General features: G+C 40.1%; 1 protein-coding gene and 2 non-coding genes across 9 annotated transcripts in view; 1 reads left to right on the top strand and 2 right to left on the bottom strand.

Annotated features, from left to right (window-relative positions):
* Positions 1–22,455, top strand: part of RBMS1 (RNA binding motif single stranded interacting protein 1) — a 249,968-nt gene that overhangs the window by 181,797 nt on the left and 45,716 nt on the right. For all 7 annotated transcript variants that reach the window (XM_066344960.1, XM_066344957.1, XM_066344962.1 and 4 more), the window contains exons 3-4: positions 13,435–13,493; positions 19,134–19,225. In XM_066344960.1, coding sequence (XP_066201057.1) covers positions 13,435–13,493; positions 19,134–19,225 — 151 coding nt within the window. The remainder of the gene's footprint in view (positions 1–13,434; positions 13,494–19,133; positions 19,226–22,455) is intronic.
* LOC136379220 (U6 spliceosomal RNA) lies at positions 10,259–10,369 on the bottom strand. Its single transcript, XR_010746712.1, has one exon. It is a non-coding gene; the product is annotated as a U6 spliceosomal RNA (small nuclear RNA).
* LOC136379249 (small nucleolar RNA SNORA69) lies at positions 18,612–18,740 on the bottom strand. The gene has a single exon (XR_010746732.1). It is a non-coding gene; the product is annotated as a small nucleolar RNA SNORA69 (small nucleolar RNA).

Here is a 22,455-nt window from a genome sequence, read left to right as displayed (position 1 = left end):
TACACTTCTTTTTCTGTTAACCACTAATGGACTGGGAGTCATGCCTTCCTCATTGAGTTTTGAGAGGTCCTTCTCTGCAGCAGCATAAGTGACCCAGACCAGACGGTCATGCAGCTCTGCTTGAACAATACCTTGGGCAGCAAACTCTACATAAGCTGTTCCCCCCTCATAGGATAAGATTTCTAGAATTTTGTCTGTGGTGCTCACTCTTCTGAAAGAGCTCACACTACATAAAAAGATGTTTAGAATAAATGATTCTTTATTGAAAAAGAGATGTTCAATATAGAATGCACTCAATTAAAGGAGGCCATCATTGTTCATTTATTTATCCCTCTACTCCTTTATTCTGAGTCTTGACAGTTTATTTGTCAGGCACTCTGCTGTGGCACAGCCTGACCTGCAGAGGGAACAGCAGCCTAAGGGCACGCATGCTCGGGGGACATGGACGCGCAGGTGACGCAGCAGTGCTGGGTGTCGCTCGTGACTCTGCGGGAACATGCGCGTGGGCTTGGGGCGGCGGCCACATCTGCTCTGCCCGACGGGCCAGCAAGGCCTGCTGCCGGGAAATGCCACTCACCTGAGTCCCCCGGGATGACACTGCATGTCCCAGGTGAAGCAACACCTTAAAGGTCAGGGAATGAAGACGGAGCAGGGCAGACGTGCGGGGACCTGTAGACAGACTTACTGGCAAACTGGAGCTCTGTGAGTTTCCCAGGGCTTCCGTAACTAAGGACCATGAGCTGGTTTAAAACAATAGAAATTTTTGTCTCACAGTTCTGAGGCTAGAAGTCCAAATTTAGGTGTCAGCAGAGCCTTGCTCCCTCTAAAACCTGTAGGGGAGAATCCTTGGCCTCTTACAAGCTTCTGGTGGTTTTGTGGCAACCGTATATTCTAGCTGGTTGCTGCATCCCTCTGCCTCAGTCATCGTGTCGTGTCTGTCTGTGACCGTATATTTCTCTCGTAAGGACACCTGTCTGCATGGGATTAGTGCCTACTCTAATGACCTCATCTTAACTTGATTATATCTTCAAAGGCCCTGTTTTATAAGATCACATTTGCATGCACTGGAGCTTAGGGCTTTTGGGGGGACACAAGTAAGCCCATAATGGTGAGTTTAATCTTGAGCAAAGAGACCCTGAGAACATAATTTCTTTCTGTGATCCAGATCATGTATTTTTCTCAGTGTAACCTAAGTCTGGTGTTTTTGTTTTGTTTTGTTTTTCAGAGGTCTCGAACTTTTTCCTAATCTGAATGTCCCAATATTTTCATGTGAATAAGCCAAGGCTTTCCCTAAATTTGTACAGTTTGTTTTACCCCTGTTGGAACATATCCTATTGAATAGTATGGTGTTGGCTATGGCCAGGTATTCATTCTAGCCTGTTGAAATCATTTAAAAAGTATTCTGACAGCTTACAGTCACCCCCACCCCCTAGCTTTGGGACATTTATATATTTAGTAAGTGTGCTATTACCCGATTTATGTCATTGTTTTTAATTTTGAAAAGTGCTGCCCGAGAACAAAGCCTTGTGGCTTGTTACTAGAGGATTTTCTCCATGCTGACTGGCCACACGGACCAACCGACTTGAGCTCAGTCACTTGTTTATCCAGTTCCCCGCTCATCCAAACCAGATTTCCTCTTCCCAGATAGCCTCCATAAGCAAATAATGATTTTTATTTAACTCAAATCAAAATATATTATGTAGCATTCTCAAGCAGCCCTGCCTTCCTTGCCTGACCAGGGCGTGTGAATGAGAAGCCCTCTAGCCTTGTGCTCCCTTCACAGTCCCCTGATGCGCAGAGGAGAAGCAGAGCACCTGGGAAGTGCGCTGAGTCCAAGCTGGCTGGCGAGTGAGGCACATCACCTTCCTTAGGGATATGGTACGCTTACGAAACTGACACTGAAGTAACTTACAGCGTCAGGTTGTCTTTAGTTCTGGTCATACTTTAAGATAATTTCTCTCTGATTTTCTTAAGTGTTAAGGTTATAAATTTCTAGAGCTGTACTACTCTACTTTGGAGTGATTGCTTGGCTTTATCTACAGGGTCTAGGGACGGTCTTACTCAGAGGCAAACCAGTAGGAAACCAGCGTGGGAGCTCTACTGACCCATTTCCATCGGATCCGTTCTTAGAGCTGTGGCCATTGTTGCGAGTGACCCTTGACCAAAATATCAAAGTTTAGAAACATCACCTGTGCTGGCAGGCTACCTTAGCATTCCTTAGTTTATATAGTCCAAGTGATACATTTATATTATAATCCCCAGAATTCTTAGACCTGAAGTAAAATAGATATTATTTTCCTTTCTAGTCTGTTCTTTCAACTGGCTTTTCAAGGTCATAGGGCAGTCAGGATTTATTACTTTAGAAAGGATGGACTGACTGTATTTGGAAATCAATACGCTGGTGCTGTGTTTTGGATGGAGCCAATGTCTGTTTTCAGTCTAGGAAATGTTCAACTTGACTTCTGCCTTTTTAGCTTGTGTTAGAATCAAGAGAAATGTCTAGGTAATTTACGCCTCTGTTTTAATTCTTTCAGGTAACTGTTCTGCTTCAGAGAGCATGTTTACTTTTACCTTCTGTCACGCTCTTCTTGTTTCGAATGAAGCAGTCATTTATGGTTTTCAGTGTTGGGAGTTTAATGCATGCAGTCTCTACAGACTGACAGTCTTGATTTTGTGTGTGTGTGTGTATGTATGTGAGTTGTTTTTTTTTTAATTTTTTTATTTATTTATTCATTTTTTAGAGAGGAGAGAGAGAGACAGAAAGGGAGAGAGAGACCGAGAGGGAGAAGGGGGGAGGAGCTGGAAGCATCAACTCCCATATGTGCCTTGACCAGGCAAGCCCAGGGTTTTGAACCAGCGACCTCAGCATTTCCAGGTCGACACTTTATCCACTGCGCCACCACAGGTCAGGCTGTATGTGAGTTTTAAAGATTTCCAGCTTTGATTCTATCAGAAGGAACAACAAATTTAGAGAAACTTAAAAACAATCTAGAAACAAAAACTCTTCTAAGTTTTTAGGTCTCCCACCCCCCAACCTTTTAAGGTTTTCTTATTGGTACTAATTTTTAATTTCCATGTTAAACTTTTAAATTACCTTGGCTCCCTTGTGTGTTTTTGTAACTAAATTGGGATAAAATACAAGGCCATGTCCGTTTTCCAAGGAAAAATGTAGTATTTCCTTTCTCCCTATCACTGCCAACCTCTCTTAATTCTCCACACCCAGCATTTACAGTGGAAAAAATTCACATTACATGTTTATGTTTCATTCATTCAATTAGTATGTATTGAATGGTAACAATATACAAAGAACTGAGCTGAAAAGTAACCATAAAATGGTAAGTATTACCTTTTCTTAATATTATGTAACATAGGGCCACATCCATATTAAGGTAAAGAGGTAGTCTAGTTTAGTCTTCTCACATGGTCAGAATTAAAAGGACCGTTATTTAGAGGGGGTGTGGAAAAAACAATGACATCGAACAGTGACTGAAGATCTGTTATGTGTCAGTCACTGTGCTAGGTTTTTAATAACAATAGACCTGTGAGGTAGACATTGTGCCACTTTATAAGAATGGGTTACTGTGGCCAGACAACTATGCCAGAGTCACAGAGCTGGTCATTGGCTAAATGAGCTCTTAAGGATAGGTCTCTGTGCTTGTTTGCAACTTGGTGTTCTTTCCAATATAATATAACATTGTCTGCCTTATGATACAGTAAAGTGAACTACTATACAAACAGGAAGGTGAGATTCCCAAAGCAAAGAAAATACATTGCAGGTTTTGGTGGGAGAGGATGAGAATTTAGGAAACCCAGTTCATATAAATTCAAGTCAGAAATAAAAGACCACTTGGTATATAATCAGATCACCTTTGTTTTAAATGTTCAACATTAATCAGTGTTTGAGACTTTTAAGGATTCATGTTTATGATAGATAATCTACATTTTACTTGCACAATTCTGGGCTCCATTTTCAGTGTGTAGTACGTCCCTCTGACATATTATCAATTGGGAGCACTAACTGGGTCTGCCCATCTGACTGCACCCGTTAAGTGCTGCAGTACAGTGACTTGTGGCAAAAATAGTGCCATAAGATGATGTAAATGATCCTTTGTGCTATGTTCTCTTAAAAGACCGTAAAATAGTGTAAAGTACTTTACTTTGATTGCAGACCATAACAGACTTGATACTAAACTATAGTGGCAAATTTGTGGATAAATCAAATGCTTTATAGAGTGCTTTTTATTTAGAATAGAGGTATAAGTTTTTCATAGAGTATGGCAAAAATGCATCTTAGCCATTTTTAATAGGGTAGTTTTCATGTACATTCTACATGAATTATTTAGTTCAAGGCATGTATGCAATAAGCAGCATCAGTTGTTACTTTTGTGTAACATTTATAATAGATTAGCCATCCCACCTAGAAATGTTGAGAAAGCAGAGTAGCAGGAATGGTTCTAAATTTAGTCAGAACAGGTTATTAATCCCAAAAATCTAGGTGCAAATTATCAATTTTATTTGTATCCTGAAAGGATGTGTTTATCTTAACATTTTAATGTTATGAAAATCAGATCTGTAGACGTACATTTTCTCTTGAGAAATGTAATACTGTGTCCCCAAGCTTCTGTAATCTGTTCAACCTTGTGCATGCTATAAGGCAGCCAGTCTAACCAGGAGCTGGACTACCTGAGGATGCTCTGAGCTTCTGCTAAGTCATTTCTAATATGTGAGCGCTAGTCTGTAACGAGGGCTGAAACTCACTGTCCTTTCCAGGTGATTTCTGTTCCCTGTCTTCTCTGCAGTCCCAGAGACAAGCCCCTGGCTTTTCCTAGGCGATACCATGGATGGTTTTTCTCACAAGTCAAGTTAAGCATTTAAGGCTAGTTCAAAGAAGCCCTCTGCCTTTCCTTTAGAATTTTCCATTCATTTCCCAGCTCTTCTGATTTTTTCATTTTAATTTCTTGAACTTGCGTGTTACCACTTGAGTCAAAGATAAAAAAAAAATGCTGTAACATAAAATGTGACATCTCTCTCTCTGCTAATTCTAACCATAAGGTTTCATTAACCATACTAAAATCTTGTTTTCATCATATCATTCTGCAGTTGCAAAACCTCCACCACATTCTGTTTCCTAACTCCTTTTCCTGGAACCCAGGGACCTAAAAGGACCTTTACAGGCTCAGCTTATGCTCCTCCTCTCGACACACAGGTCACATGAGACAGATTCTTCTGTTTATTGTCCTCCCTAGCCCAGTGAATTTCTGCCTTCTCCAGTCTTTCTTGCTGAACTTGACCTTCACCCTATGTTTCTGTCTCCTTTATTTTTAACATTTGCCATACAAGATCACAATATTCTTAGTTATTTTAGTTGTTTTTTAATATTAAAAATTTCCTATCTTCCCCGAAAGATGGTCCCTCTTGATGGCAGGAATGCCGTCTGCTGTATTTTCCATAGCCTTCTTATGGTGAAGGGCCCGCTAGAAACATGTTATCTTTGTGGGTTGATTTCTGGGTCTGATCTCCTTCTTGACTGGACTTGTGCTGCTTGTGCTCCCTTCGCTTCAGCACCAGGCTTGTTTCTGACCTTTCGGACTGTGGCAGCCTTGCCTGCCAAGCATTTTCCTCCTTCACACCCTGGCAGCGGTTCCAGCTGCATGAGATGTCGTTTCCTGTTCTCTCCCAGGTACCAGGAATCCGGGATTTACAAACACACCCAGCCATGCAGCACAAGTAGAATGGGCTGTTATCAAATGAGAGTTAAGCCAAAACTACTGGAATGAAAATGGAGTACCTTTCTATAATATTATTAATATTTAGACTTACAGAAACAGCCAAAATCTGTTGGTCCAAAAAGATAAGGCTTTACAAAGTCTGTTTAGTATCGATTGCAGATTTTGAAATTTACATACCTTTTATCTTATCTTCCAATGCTTACCACTTCCTATACTATGTAAAGTAAATACATCCAACAGAATTATTCAAGGTAGTGAGGATTCAGAATATAAGGATAAATGACTGTCTACTATTTTATGACTCTATTATTATTATTTATATTATTATTTTCAGGGAGAGGAGAGGAGGCAGAGATACAGACTCCCTCATGCTTCCCTGACTGGGATCCACCTAGCAAGCCCACTAGGGGGCGATGACCTGTCCATCTGGGGTGTTGCTCTGTTGCTCAGCCTCCAAGCTCTTCTTAGTGCCTGAGGGTGGGAGCCATAGAGCCATCCTCAGTGTCCGGAGCCAGGTAGCTCCAATCAAGCCATGGCTGCAGTAGGGGAAGAGAGAGAAGCGAGAGGGGAAGGGATGGAGAAGCAGATAGGTGCTTCTCCTGTGTGTCCTGACTGGGAATCAAACCCTGGACATCCACATGCCCGGCCGACGCTCTACCACTGAGACAACTGGCCAGGGCCTATTATTTTTTTTTTTCTTCAACAAACTTTTCTATTAGCAAAATAGATGTACGTAATTTATGCTTTCTTCCCCAATTCAACCACTATTAGAAGAGCTAAAGCAAATTTTAGGAAATCCCCTTTTCCTGGGAGGCCATTTAGAAAATAAAAGCAGCAGCAAGAACAAGTTAGAAAATTACATGTACAGTATATACGTATGTGTATCTCCCCACCCCCAACAACCCACCAACTCTAAAGTAACAAGAGGGTTCTGGCTTTGAGTCTCCAAATCCATTTCCCCAAATAGATACATGTGTTATTCCTTTTAAGCTTTAAAGACATTGCTACCTTCTCCTCCCTGATACTGTTAACCGTATTTTTCACTTCGTAAGACGCAATTTTTCCCCCAGAAGTAGAGGGGAAAATGCTGTGCATCTTATGGAGCGAAAAATACAGTACATATTTTATTAAATATTTTAACACACCATTTGGTTCAGAATATATTTTTTTAATTTTCCTCCTTAAAACCCTAGGTGTGTCTTATAGTCAGGTGCGTTTTCTGGAGTGAAAAATACGGTATATGTTCTGTGATGGGCTTCTAAATCCAAGTAGACACTGTAGCAGTTGAAGCCTGCCCTCATCCCCTCCTGAGTTTGGAGTTGTGTAGGTTCAAGATGGGAATTACTGTGTACCTTTGGAACAGTCTGTGTTTGGTGACCAGTTTCTGCCGCAGTCAGTCAACATGGCTGTCCCAAGCAAACATTCTGCCTGTCATCTTTGCTACTTTAGTAGGTCCCATACTTACTCTACTTCTCTGTTTCACATCTACATAGTAGGAGTCGTGCTGGGCCTCCTCAAAAGGTTGTTGGGAAGGTTAAAATAAATTATCTAAGTCACTCAGAACAGTTCTTGGCATCAAATAAAAGCTGTGTAAATGTATGCTGTTACTTTTATTATTCCCCTGAATTAACTCACTAGGTCAAGCATGACCATTCCAATGTCGATGATGATTTAATGGCCACATACTCAGAAGTTTTCCCCCTGATTTCAATCCCCTACCTCTCTTTCTAGATTTTTTCATTTGCTTGGGCACCTTATCTCCCTCAGGATTTGTGAGTCCCTCTTTGTTCTTCAGAGACAGTTCAGCTATTAAAACAAAACCAATCCTATATGTATATGTATGAACAGTTCTCGTTTGGGGGGGGGGGGGTTACATTATAAATACAAACTTCTTACTGTTGTTTTCCACATAAGCTTTTTCAGGTTTAACAATGTTCATAAAATATTCTTAAAACTAACACAAACACTGCAGATGACTCCACGGTGCCTGAAATGGACTGACCAATATTAAAATAATTTATAACCATTATCGCCATCTGTTGGTGGTGGGTGGAGTAGAAGCCGCTCTCAAAAGCCTTGGCTTGTAACCGGTAATGTTCAAAAGCTAGAAGTTCCCAGGTACAGGAATGTGTATATGCGTACGCACGCATGTGCACACACGGACATTTTTGTTGGACAAAATCTAATGATTTTCACTAATATATTTAACATCCATATCCAGGACTTTGGGTGATTTTAATATTTCAACCTAATTTTCTGTCTTCTAATTACAGTAAATATGCATTTCTTTTGTAATTAAGGTATATTAACAAAAAGATATAATTTAGGAGGAACTAAGTGATGGGGTAGAGGAGAAAACTAGGCTTCATTTACTAAATGCAAACTAAAATATACTTAGATTTAATATTACAGCAGATGAAAGAAGACCTACAAATTGAAATAGGGGCTAATGACTTAAACTGTGGTGCAAACAAAAAAAATTTTTTTTGGTAGATTCATAACAAAAGGTTTTATCAGCCAAGTTCACTTGGGCCAATAGTTTTAATGTGAGTTTTTACTTGTCATCCTCTCTCTTTGAAATTCTAATTATTCTGCAGTTACATTCAAGTTACTCTTTATCCTTTTACTGTCAAAGCTTTCTCTGGAGTGGATTATCTGCTCTTAGCAAAGAATCTTATATTCTAGAATCTAGATAGTCAGGGCTGTGGTCTCAGCCTTGTTACACTGAAGCTGGATAAAGCCCAAAGAATCTTTCCATTCACATTTTTTTTCATAAACTACTCCATCCAGCTTGCTTTCTTGGACGTGCAGCTACTCGGTGTTCTTAGGCCTATTTCTCCCAATATATTGTATGTCCCTGTTACTTAATGTTTTTATTTATTTACTTATCAAATTAAACTGCAAAAAGGAACAAGGGGAAGTGAAAATTCGGTTGTTTTATGAATTTTTATCCAGCTATATCTGTTACTCTCTCATAGACGCTGGTGATCAATAGTAGAATTAGAATCGAGGTTAGTCATCTGGAATGTCTTCTCCACCCCTCCCCCAACCCCTCCCCACATTCTTAAATCTTCTTTAAAACCAGTGGAGGGAAATGGTGACCTCTCTGAGGCCTGCCACCCCTTTTCCGTTCCTTGAGGTACCACTGATAGGCAGCTCTTCTCTACGTCCTGGTTCTTCTCTCCCATCATCCGAGCTGGTTCTGTGCTCCGTTCCCACCGCAGAGACACCTCAGCCACTGAGGCGCTTCCTCAGGCAGAGGCCAAGTGACTTCAAGTCCTACCTTTTCCAGGAGTCTGCATTTTAATGAGAGCTTTCGTTGCTGCGAGTGGTGTAACTGAGTGAACGCCCCAAACAGCAGCTAGTTTAGGAGAGGAAAACCCTTCAGCACCACCCTGGTAACTGCAGGTAACCACCTTCCCGACCTGCTAGATTGCAGGAGTTCGACAGGCTGAGTGCAGACTGCTTTCTGACTCCCTGGGAAGTCCTGGTCTTTCAGTCTTAACCCACAAATCATGATGAAAACCACAACTGAAAGTAAAACTGATAAATTTCAGAACTGTCTCTTCTCTTACACCCCCCCCCACCCCCCATTTATCTCTCTCTCAGCCATGAAGTACGTTTATGTCTCGTGTTTAAAACAAAACTTGAAAAATTTAATACATTCCAGTGTTGTCATAAAAGAGGTCTTCCATTTTGTTCTTCTCCTTTCATACTCTGAGTGTATAAAGGGAACGTTATTTTTCAGTTACTTCAGAGATAAATTACAATGACAACTTAATTTATTTCTTGAGCTTTGGAGTTTTAGCCAAGATCTTAGATTCAAAACATTTATGAGCTTTTGTTTTCCTGTTAGCAGAAATGGAAATAACAGCACCTGCCTCGTAAGATTGTTGTGAAGTTAATTAAATAAGATCATACATACAAAGTGCCTGCTGTAGTGCCTAGAACTTGGAGCTGAGGAAAGGTAATCCCCTTTCTGGTTTCCTATAAAAATGGCCAATTAAGTGGTTGAGGAGAACAGGGATGATTTCATGGCAAGATAATGTTTGAACACATTCTTCAAATTTAAGCATGGGGAAAATGAGAGGCATGTTTAAAGAGATGTTTAAAGTAAATGGATGCAGCAGACAGGGTCTGGAAGGACCAGAGGCCGGAGGCATGGAGAACTACTATGTGCTCTCTGCATTCATAGGCACAGTGAATGGAAGGAGTGAATATTAGACACGTGTCAGAGACAAAACCCAGTAGAGTTAGACCGACTGGGTTCAGGAATGGCTGAGTCGATGGCGTCTCACGGACATCATGTTGATGGAAAAGATTGGGAGTGTGGCATTGCTGTCGGAAGGAGACGTGAAGGGGAGATGGGAAAAGATGTGTTTGGGGTTCTTTGGGATCGGATTTAGACAATAGTGGGAACAAAGAGATGTTTAACTCATATGTAAGTATCTTAGTAAGAGTCTAGGATATTTAAGAGGAAGAGACAAAAACTTAAAACTTTGACGGGGTATTTTTCTTTATGTTTATTTTTTAATATGGAACACTTTACGAATTTGTGTGTCATCCTTGCACAGGAGCCCTGCTGATCTTCTTTCTCTGTGTCATTCCAATTTTAGTATATGTGCTGCCGACGTGAGCGCAGACCAGTGGGATTGGGGACGGGGGGCAGAGAGGACAATGGACATCATCAGCAAAGATGCATAAATTAAAACCATGGCACGGGATGAATTTCCTAGGATTAAGGACTGAATAGTATTGGTGATGGAAGGACTGGGATAAGGAGGTAGAGGAGGAAGCTGAATGGGCTGAGAACCACCGAGAGAGTACCCAGGGGTGGGCTGAGATCCCGGGAGAGGGCAGGGGCAGAAAGAGGTGCTGGTTGCTCAGGAGTGGAAGTGAAGAATGATGTCAAACATAGCAAAAGAGTTAAGAGGACCGAAACCAGAAGGGAGTGTGGCGTGCTTTGAGCATCAGAGCTGCCAAAGGGCTTTTCTCTTTTCCTACTTCCCACCTCTCCCTTTCTCCATGTCTTCATCTTTCCCACAATTAATGTGGAGAGTGGAACCAGAAGACTGACGGCCAGCCCCTGACCATCTCTGCATCTCCTTTTCCCTGTTTGGTTTAACAGAAAAACGTGAACTCTGCAATCTCAAGCCAAATCTCTTAATCTCAGTGATTCTGAATCCCCTTGTCCTAAATTGGAGTGATACCAACTTTTCCCCTCACCATTGGAAAGGTACAAGCAGGGATGCAGTCTGAAAGCAGTTCAGCCAAAACCTGTACAGATGTTCGAGTGCTGGTAGACAGCGAGCCTGTAGCCATCCTAGATACGTGGTGACTAAAACGTAGCCTGATTTAAAGCATGGATTTGTTCTGGTTTGCAGAGTTTTTTTTAATTATTACTATTTTTTTTTGTAAGCTCAGTGGCCTGTTTGAATGTTGTTATAAATACTCAGAATCTACGGGGAATTAAAGGTGTTTGTGCAGCATTATGCCTCTTGGATGTATTGTCATGAACCTCAAATTACCTTTACTTTCATGCCTGCTTAGTAATCATTCGATTACATGATTACATGGAGTGAAATTTAACTGAGGAAGCCATTTGTTCCTTCTAGATAAATATATTTCAGCTTGTTCCGTGCATGAAATAGAAACCTGCAATACTCAAAATGGTTTTAAAAGCTACACAGATGCTTTTCACTTGCTAAGACATGACTCTTTTAAGTCAAAATCAATCATGAAAGAGCAGTATTAGAGAAAATGTGAAAATTTTAAAGTATATATATATATGTGTGTGTATGCATATGCACTTATACACACACACACACACACACACACATATACATGAAAGTAAAATTTTGAAAGTACTCAGAGTCTGAGATACATAAGTAAGTTGTGTGCATTTCCCAAAGTCCCAGTAATTATTGAAAACTATTTTTAAAGCCTTCTTCTTTTCTCAGGCTATAGCAGACATAGATAACACTGCTTTACATTGTGTCTGGATACTGTAAAAGGGTATAGAATTAGTACAATATAGTTAAACAATATGGCCGTGTTATTTTCAGTAGCAGTGGACTAAATTTTAGCATTCCGAATTTTTTCTTCTTTCCTCCAGCTTTCATTGAACATTAAGGAATTTGAACACATTTCTTCTAAAAACCCTTATAAAATTAGTACTTAATTTCTCGTTCATTGTTTTTTTTTGTTGTTTGTCCATTTCTTGAACACGTGCATGTACACAGCTTAGCGAGTTTACTATTATTATGAATCAAAAGTGTGAGTAAGCATTTATTAACAGTTATCAAATCTTAAATATGAAAAGAGCTGTCTTAAATTCATCCAATGTGCACACACACAAGCACCTTTTTATGTTGATCTAAAGCAATGCAGAACTGTCTGCAAAACCAAAACGAATAGATACAATACAGGCATTTTCTCCCTTCATGATCAGTGGAGGTGGATTTAACAGCAGGCACACGGGGCATACGCCCTGGGCCCTGACTTCTGAAGGGCCCCACAAAACCCCAACTTTACACTTTTTTTCTAAAGTAAGAGGCCCAATATTTTCTTCTGCTTCTGGGGCCTCAACCAACCTTAATCCACCTCTGAAGATTAGGGTTTTGTTTTGTTGTTTTGTTATTTTTAAGTGACAGCTCCCCTGTGTTCACCCCGTCCGGGATCCACCTGGCCACCGCCGTCTGGGGCCAGTGCGCAAACCAGTCGAGCCACTGGCTGCAGGAGAGGAAGAAGTAGAGAAGGCAGAGGTAGGGAGTGAAGGAGATGGCCACTTCTTTTGTGCGCCCCAGCCAGGAATCGAACCTAGGTTGTCCATACACAAGGCTGACGCTCTATCCACTGAGCCAACTAACTGGCCAGGGCCATGATTAGTTTTAAGAGCTGTGTGTACCATATACTTTTCTTTAATTATTCTGTAGCTTTGCATTAGGTTTTGTATTTTACCACAGAGATAGTGTTACTAGAAGAAATTATTTTTTATAGAATTCACATTCCAGGCCCTGGCCGGTTGGCTCAGTGGTAGAGCGTCGGCCTGGCATGCAGAAGTCCCGGGTTCGATTCCCGGCCAGGGCACACAGGAGAAGCGCCCATCTGCTTCTCCACCCCTCCCCCTCTCCTTCCTCTCTGTTTCTCTCTTCCCCTCCCGCAGCCGAGGCTCCATTGGAGCAAAGATGGCCCGGGCGCTGGGGATGGCTCCTTGGCCTCTGCCCCAGGAGCTAGAGTGGCTCTGGTCGCAACAGAGCGATGCCCCAGAGGGGCAGAGCATTGCCCCCTGGTGGGCAGAGCGTTGCCCCCTGGTGGGCGTGCCGGGTGGATCCCGGTCGGGCGCATGCGGGAGTCTGTCTGACTGTCTCTCCCCGTTTCCAGCTTCAGAAAAATACAAAAAAAAAAAAAAAATACAAAAAAAAAAAAAAAGAATTCACATTCCTTTTTTTTGTCCCAAGATTGTCAGGTAAGTACCTCACTCCTCAAAGCTAAACATCAAACTATTATCCAAAGATTCCAGTGGGATGCCTAGCCTTTCCCTTGTTTAACTTCAGTTTTGAGTTTAGAATTCTCACTTCCTGTCCCCTAGTAAAGAACATTTTGTACTTTAAAGTTTGCAGATGTTTCAAAAAAGTATGTGTGTTATCTGGACATTAGAAGGATTCTTTGATGATAACTTTTTCTTTTCCTCTTTGTCTTTCAGATACGGGAAAATCGTTTCCACCAAGGCGATTTTGGATAAGACAACAAACAAATGCAAAGGTGCGTGTCCTTGGCTGACGATTTGCTAAATCGTGGCTTTAGCGAAAGGGTGAAATTTTAAACCAAATCTTTGGTTTCAAGACTACCTCCGTTTTATTAAAAACCAAATCTTCTGTGTCACCCAGTTTCTGTCTTGCACAATGTTAGCATGTTGCTTACGTTTGTCCCTGGTCGAGTTTTGGCTGGAAACCCAACAACAGCTAGCAGTTTGCCAGAATCCCAGATTTGACGCCAGCAGAGTTAACGTGCAAAAAAATACTGGTTGGCATTTAGCCCCTGCTCTTAAAAGGAGAGTAGAGTTAAAAAATAGCTTTTTTTTTTTTTTGCTGAGCCTGAGGAGATTAGAGCTGCTTACTGAAGCCCACTGGACTCTACTAAAGAACTGAAAAGATTACATATTGTGCAAATTGGCTCTATTAATTAGAATAGAGTAGTTTTAAGCAGTATTTAATTACATGTTTCAATACTTCCAATTGTTCTCTGCTGAATGCCTGTTGACAATATTGGCAGCGGGGAGGAGAGAACCATTTTCACTGACCAGATTGTAATAAGGAGGGGAAGTCATACGCCCCTTTGAAATGTGCTGCTGCATTAATTTGATGCACTGACCTTCAGTTTTCCCTGTAATTAGGATGAGCTCATCCAGCCTCATGAGCTGGAAGGCGAGGCGTCTGCAGTAGACAGCCCTGATGCTCCTGGGTTCTGACTTAATGATCCAACGTCTTAACAATAGGCATGTGATTTCTAGGAAAGGGGAAGAGTGGAGGCAACTGACTTGGAGTCTTAACTACTGACCCCATGAATTGAAATAAGGTTGATAGGAATCAGCGGAGAAGGAAAAATCTCCTCGTTAATTAAACCCCAGTTTTTCAAGTAGCAGTGATGGCTGTGCTTTAGCATAATCTGAAAAAGGCAAAGAACTCAAACGAACCCTACGGCCCGGCCTTGCCTTAGAAGCCAGCCCTTTCCTTTCATCTAGACTTGAAGTGGTTCATTGTATTTCTGTCTCTTCTTCAAAGCTCCCTAAATTTAAAGGAGCTATTGTTGCAAATGTCTTAAGCCCATGTTTAATCAACATGGCCCATTAAGGCAGTTTTGCCTTGGGACAGTGAATAGAGCAGCTTTCTGTAGAGTGGTACTCAATAAATATTTTAAACTAATTAAATGAGAGTTAAATTCTAGGCTGAAATGTTTACACTTAGTTGCCAAGATTAGTTCTATTTAATGTACTTGTAAATGATTTGGGAGGACAGGGACACAGAAAAAAAATCTTTGGGTTTTATGAAGAAAAATAGACTCTTGCAGGTAAGGAAAAATAAAAAGAAATCTCACAGTGTGTTAAAAAGCAGAGCTACCCTATAGAAATGAGGGAGAGGGCCCAAAGGCCTCCCTGGTTGAATTCTTCAGCACAGCCCTACACTGAAGACTACTACTGTACTGTCTCCTCCAATGAGAACCCATTCCTTAGAAACCAGAATGGTGCAGAATGCTCAACACAGCCTAGGAAAGGTATGACTAATAAAACAAACAACCTCCCCCCCCCAAAAAAAAACTAATGCTAAATCTAACATGTTATCATAATATATATCCTTAACAGTTGGAAAGGATCCAAAGATAAGTGCAGAGATTTGTGGGCCTTTGGAATAAGGGTAGGAATAATTCAGAACTGATTCTCTAAACAACATGTATTGAAACTTTTGAGATACTGCTTGTGGCGGGGGTGATAGAAACCCTGCAGGACTCTGCCTCATGAATGGATGTCAGCAAGTATCTGGTGGGTTTGTGGATCCTTGAATGAGGGGAGAGAGGAAGCAAGAAGGGATTTATAAAATCTTCTAAGCAGGAATGAGAGAACTGAGACAAAAAAAAAATTTAAACAAATGAAAAGAAATAACACAACATGTAGCTCATGGTGAAGACAGGTAAGATGTTAGTCGTGTTATAGGTAACTTGAGAAGGGAAGGGTGAAGGTAGATAATGCATTGTTAGTATAATACATAAAAGGATAAGTGAAAACTGCTTGTTTCGTATACTAATTTTTTGAGAATGAACAAATCAAATAATTATATACCTAGAAATTAGAGATCCTGGAGGTCACAGACCTTTTTTTTTGGTACATGACATTTTAGAGTTTCTGTCCAAGAGAAAAAATTCAGCTGAAGGAAACATTGCTCTGGATAACATGTACCTTAGTTATTAAATTTAAAAATTCATGATTCGGTTGTTTTAAATTTCAGTTTTGTCAGTTTTTAGCCAACAAAAGGATTTTTAAATGTTTTTAATGTTGGTACAATAGTTGTCCCTTATCCGTGGGAGATACGTTCCAAGACCCCTAAGTGTACTCCTAAAACTGCAGAGAATACGGAATCTTGTGTGTACTATGTTTTTCCTGCACATAATACCTTTGATAAATTTCAATTTATAAATGTGTTGCAATAAGAGACTACCACTAATAATAAAATGGAACATTTATAACAATGTACTATAATAAAAGTTGTGTGAATGTGGTCTCTATCGCTTTCTCTCTCACTCTGATAATCAGTCTAATAACTGAGACCGCTTGGTAATACACACACCATGGATACCCTGGACAAAGGGATGATTCATATCCTGGGCAGGATGGAGCAGGTCAGCATGAGATTTTGTCATGCTACTCAGGACAGCTCACGGTTTAAAACTTATAAATTGTTATTTCTGGAATTTTACATTTAATGTTCTGGGCCACGGTTGACTGTGTATAACTGAAACCGAGGGAAGCAAAACTGCAGATAAGGGGGGGACTGTTGTATATACGGCACATTCAGGACTCCCCTAAAAATGAAACTTAACAAAAATTGCTTGTGACACTGATTATTAATGCTTACAGGGTTGCTTCCAGGACCAGAACACACACGTGCACACATAAAAATTAGTGAAGATAAATCAGACCAAAGGGAAAATAGGGGTAAGAGCAGGAAATGGAAGGCTGCTACAGAACTGGCCCTGTGTTTCCGAGATGCCGAAGCAGGACTAGAAAACCTAGCCATTCCCATGGTTCAGTCATCACAATGTGGAGGAAGACCCAGGGAGCAGGAGTGGGTAACCGTTCCTGGTCCTGAGGCCTGCGAAGACTCCTCCTGGGAATCCAGAGAGAAGGTGCTGTGTTCTTTACTGAACCCCACCTTCAAAAATATCTTTGTATATATTTATACAATGAAACCCAGAAAACCTGTGCAAATCAAAGGTGTATACTCTCGTGTTTACTTGAAAGTCAACAAGAGAAAGAGCCCAAGGTTGCATGCTTATGTGTTATATTTGTTTATTGCAAATATTTATGAGACAACTGAAATGTGATTAGAAAGGCTAAGAAAGGGATGTACATAGGTAACTGAAATGTGACCATCATGGGTTTTTCCTAATAAGAAAAGAACATAAAATAATACTAATAGTACCTGAGCAGTTATTAACTTCAACTACAATAACATCAAGATTGAGATCTTCTGTTTGTTGTAATTTATTGACAACAGCAAAATTGAGAGAAAAACTTAACTATCCATTAGTAGGATTTACATCCTTTAAGTATAGTGGAGTGTTCATTTATGACCTGCTAAAATTGTGTGTGGTAATAAAATATGTGTGAGAGTTGGGAGTGAGTATGTGTGTGCCAGTGTGTGTCTCCAGAGAGGGTTATATGCTAAGAGCAGATTTCTGAAAAACACCCAAAAATATGTTTAACCTAATTTCTAACTGGCATTTGAGTAACATTCTCTGGTTTTACCTGTGTCAGCCTCTTTTTCTTTCCAACCTGGCTATTTCTTCACTGTCTAAATCAAATTAAGCCTTATTTCAGTCCAATTCTAGGTAATAGAAGGAAGCTGCTGCTTGTGTCAGCTTTAACATTCATCTCTTCTAAAACAGTTATTTCTATAATAGATAGTCTGCTTCATTTTATTACAACTTACTTTGTTACGAGGCAGTATTTTTGGTACTACTAACATTGCACACTGACCTTGACACGAGTTCTGAGCCTTCTCTTTGGTCTTGTTGACATATATGTCTGTGACACGAGTAACTAACATTCTAAATTACTATATTTTTATAATACCTATACATTAATCATAGGGCTGGCCCCTCTTCTATGCAACCTCTAAACAGTGCTTTTCTTTTTCAAAATATTCTTATTTAAAATGACTTTAATAATAAGTGTGAGTTTATAGAAAAATCTCTCTTGGTATTTTTGCCTGGTACCCTGACCTTTTAAACCGTATGCTAAATATTTATATTAAACTTTTCTCAATAATTTAACGATTATCACAGTGAAATTTAAGGATTATCACTTAGCTGGTTAGACCATCATCCTGATATTCCAAGGTTGCAGGTTCGATCCTAGGTCAGGACACATACAAGAATCAACCAACGAGTGCATAAATAAGTGGAAGAGTCAGTCAGTATTTCTCTCTCTCTCTCTCTCTCTCTTTCTCTGTATCTCTCCTTTCCTTCCTGTCTCTCTAAAATCAGTGATTGCTTATTTCAATACATTGATTCTCATGGTTGATTCATGAGCTCTTAAGTCTTGTTTTATTTGTACAGTTTTCCATTTTCATTGCTTCTGTTAGTTTTCACAGCTAGATACCATCCATGTGCTTATTTTTATTTTGTAGCAGTCACTACCCTCACCTCGACCCCTTTTTTCTCTAATTTCCTCATTTTGATTGCTGTGGCCAGGGAAAATAGCTGACCATCTTGTTAAAACTGTTTATACAGCTTTGGATAAATAAGCTTTGAACTAGGGCCTCTTTTAGGAGAGCATTTGATTTTTGTTTTAGACTTTAGGACATGAATCACAGAAACAGCTATTTTAGATATTTAGAGGCCTTTTTACCCTCTTTTTTTATTCTGAAGGGAGATGATGATGAGCTATATTTTAGGTAAATAAGTATTGATATTTTTAGCCAAGTACTAAAATTTAGATTATTTTATATTTTGGGTATCTAATGGTGGTACTTAATGTATTTGAAAAATGAAGTTTAGTCTGTTGCATAAATAGAACATGTTTCTGTCATTATTTCTTTTATTTTTTTTAATTTTTTACTTTTTTTTTTTTTTTTACCTTTTTTTACTTTTTTTATTTTTTTACCTAATTGTCCATGTTAGTCTGTCATGATTTTACCTGCATGAAGGCAAAATCAAAAACAAACACGGTTTTCTTTCAGCAGGATAAATGGCAGTACTTCCACACAATGAAGCACTGGAATTGCAACCTGCTTTTATTTCTGTCATTATAAGCTCCATAAGGTGGCTCCAAATTTCTTTCCAAAGCATTTTCAGTGCCTTTTCTCTGAAGTTGATTTTTTTTTCTTTTAACTTTCATTGGTGACTGAGATATCATTTCTGTCGGTAAATATAGGACACCTGAGAAAGGTAGTCTGGAAAGGGGGAAGACGGGTTCTTGACTCAGAGGGAAATTAGCCAGCCTGTGGTCGACAGCAGAGAAGGACGGCCCGAGGAGGGTGCTCGCTGCGGGGCGGCTCGTACAGCCGAAGACCTGTCAGATCGGCAGCGCTCTCGTTTGTTGTTGCCTGCGACGGGAGCCAAATGGACTCATTCCTTTACGTGATCATAAAGTGATGCCTTAACAACGAAGTGTGTTTTGCATTTCAGGTTATGGTTTTGTCGATTTTGACAGCCCTGCCGCTGCTCAGAAAGCTGTGTCTGCCCTGAAGGCGAGTGGGGTTCAAGCCCAAATGGCAAAGGTGAGTTGAGAGCCAGTAATTGCTTCTCTGGTCCCTGACTTAGGCTCTGAAGCCTGACACGTTGCTTTTCCTATAACCATCCCAACTAGCCATGGTTACTTCTGGCCACTTGTCCCATAATTCCACATCCTCAATAGTTTTAATGCAGTGTAAGCTCTTAGTTACTATTTTGAATCTATACAAAAATCAGACATTTTAAAATACTGGTTATTTATGAGATACAAATATCTCTTCATCTAGAATCTAGAAGACTATTGCTGAAGTGATATTTATGCCCTAGTCTTGATCGCCTCAACGTAAGCTTGGGTTATACCATACCTAGCACCTATAACACATTTATTGAGACATTCATATAATTATGTACATTTTTTTCCAATTGTGGTCCTGGAATTGCTATGGAAAATATTTTCAAGCTTGAAACTCGATAGTTTGATATTTTGTGCAGTCTTTTCAGAAGAGCAATAATTTTGTATTATCTGACTTCTTGAAGTGCAGAGGAAAGGCCTTTTGTGCTGTGCTCTGTTACTTCTGAAGAGCAGCATGTAATCATTCCCAGGAGCATTCACATTTCCGTAAGGAAAGAGGGTTTATGGAAGCTCAAGAATGCTGATAAAGAAATAAGTTACCTGCTAAAAACTTAAGGATACTGAAAGACATACAGGCAGCTGTTAGCACAGAGCTTTACATTGACTGAAAGAAACAAGATAAGTAAAGATTTTAGGAATTAATGAAAGGTATCACCTTCCTAAAGTTGTCATTGACATCTAATATTTTTAAAACTGTAGATTGAGTTGGACTTATTTTGGATTTTTTGTTTGTTTGTTTTAGGTTTGTTTTGTATTTCATACTACTTGACTATAGTAGGTGTTTAGTTATTAACTATTCTGGATTTTCTTGAACTCCAGAGTGAGTTGTTAAACAGAAACTGTAAATATTGAGCACCAGGAGTTTTAGATTATTTGTCCATAACATAGATCAGTTTCCTGTGACATCATTGAAATACAGGGATTATGAGGTTTTAAATTATTTAATTGTGAATATACACTGCCTGTATTGTGTAATGGTTTATGGAAAGTTTCATCTTTCATCGACTCCATCCATTGAACTCCTGAAGTGAAGCTCCCGCTTTTCTAGCCACTCTCACAATTTTTAAAAAGTTCCTTCAGTTTTATTTAGTTCGACTCTTTCCGAAGATTTTTTTTTAGAATAGTGCTCCTTGATTTTTCTTATACAAACTTCATGGAGTATAATTATCTTCCAGTACATTTTCAGCTATTTCTATATGTTTGCATACCAACCTCAATACAATATTTTAAACAAGATGTATGGAAAAAGTCTTGAGTTACATGCCAAATATAGTTGGTGAAGGGCCAAAATCGTGTGTAGATATTTTGAAACTGCCAAGTCAGCTAAAGGGATGTGTGTCTTGGATATTGCTGGTTCTAAAAGAAATCATAGTTACAAAGCAATTGTCTGCTAACAGCCATCTTTGATTATTTACTAATCAGGAAGCAATGTTTTAAAGGTGTATGTCCCAACATAACCATTTATTTGTGTATACACACTCAGAGGGAAATATGTAACAAATGTATTTAGTTAGATTTTAAGAATTGGTAGGAACATTGAAAAATAAATACCTGTAGTTACATTTTAGGAAATTGGGGTTTAATTAATGTTAATGTGTTATACATCATTATTTTTTCCTATTTGAAATATGAAATGGGCTTCTAGTTAACATTTTGATGCCGAATGTCTGATTTTCAAGAACACATTACTGATGTTAACTGTGTAATGCCTGTAATCTAATTGTCCAAACCTGTTTATTTGACAGAATTTTGAGTATCGTATAATGGTAAATCTCTCTTCCCCAGCTAAGGTCTGCTCGAAGTAAGCCCGAAGTGGAATGGGCTATGTTCAATTTCTTTCCTGTTTCCCAAACTTGTGTTTTTTCCACTCTTCCATTAGCTCATTAGCTGTGGTTTAATACATGACAATTTGGATTTTCATAATTTTATAGTCTCCTGATAATTCACTAGAGGGAAGTGGATGGTGTGATGGGTCCCTTACCCTCTCCAGGGTCGAGTAGTGGTAAAAGATGGGAAGGCTTCCTGCCCGACCATGATGTCATCTGGCATTGATTTCTCTGGCAGACAGAGAACCTCTCCAGAGCATCCCAGCCTCATACGTTCTTGGGAGTTTTTCAGAGACATCTTACTACCATGGCCACCCCAGTTGGTCTTTTCTTTATAGTCCCTTGAAGCTTGAGGGTACATGGCCTCAGGCTACTAGCCTCAGCTCCTCATCTAAGGGTCTGTCTTCAGCCCCTTTCTACTGGGACCTCCTTGCCCTTCCAAGACAGCCTTCTTGGGAGGATCTAACACAACCCTGGGCCAACTCTACCGCCAATGCCCATATCTGACCTTCATTTTTGCCAGCTATCCATAGGACAGTAGTTACTTCCCAAGGACAGTCATTAGGGCCTTTCAGTCAGCGTTTTGACTTTTAGATTTCTTGGGTTTAAGTCTGTCATTGATTCATTGTATCCACCATGCCCCACAAAACACAGAACAAGCCTCCTGAGTAGTCTGTTGAAGCCCCTCTTGCTTTACTGGTGGTGATAGGGAAGCGGCTTCCATGGTGAGACTCAGACAATATCTGTGTTTCTCTCCACAGCATATTCGTTCCCAGCCTCTCCAGTCACTCAGGGACAGACAGGAAGTGGGGGGTCAGCCGTGCATGCCAAGCCAGTCCTCAGCCAGCTTCTATGCAGACTCCCTTTGAGCGGTGTGGTTTCTCACTGAATATGACAGTGACACCCACTGTTTTGTGTCCTCTGCGGAAATGTAGAAAGAGGCACATTTAAACAACCTGCTCCAAATGTAGAGGCCTTATTTAGACTGGCCCCGTGTGCCCTTTACCGAGGCATCTTTTCCGTGTCTGTGCTCTTACGCAGTATAGCTTATCAAATATCTTCTGTTTTGTAGAAGTTTTGACAATGCAGTCACTCAAACTGGACGGGATGTAGATCGGCAGTCACGTATGCCTTGTCTACCGTGGACTTTGAATTCTGGCTTTCCCATGAGATGTTAATGAGCACTGTTCACAGACCTCCTGAGGAAGTTGTTGCTGTAAATAGGCTAGAAAATGATCCTTTCTTGCATCATCTGTAGGGAAGAACAGTACACAGGTTCAGAGATGCTGGCAGTGTGCCAACATCTTGTACCTCATGA

The sequence above is a fragment of the Saccopteryx leptura genome, chromosome 7, assembly GCF_036850995.1.
Source record: "Saccopteryx leptura isolate mSacLep1 chromosome 7, mSacLep1_pri_phased_curated, whole genome shotgun sequence".
Classification (NCBI taxonomy): domain Eukaryota; kingdom Metazoa; phylum Chordata; class Mammalia; order Chiroptera; family Emballonuridae; genus Saccopteryx; species Saccopteryx leptura.
Note: the sequence above shows the minus strand (reverse complement) of the source record. Positions and strands in the feature narration are given on the sequence as shown.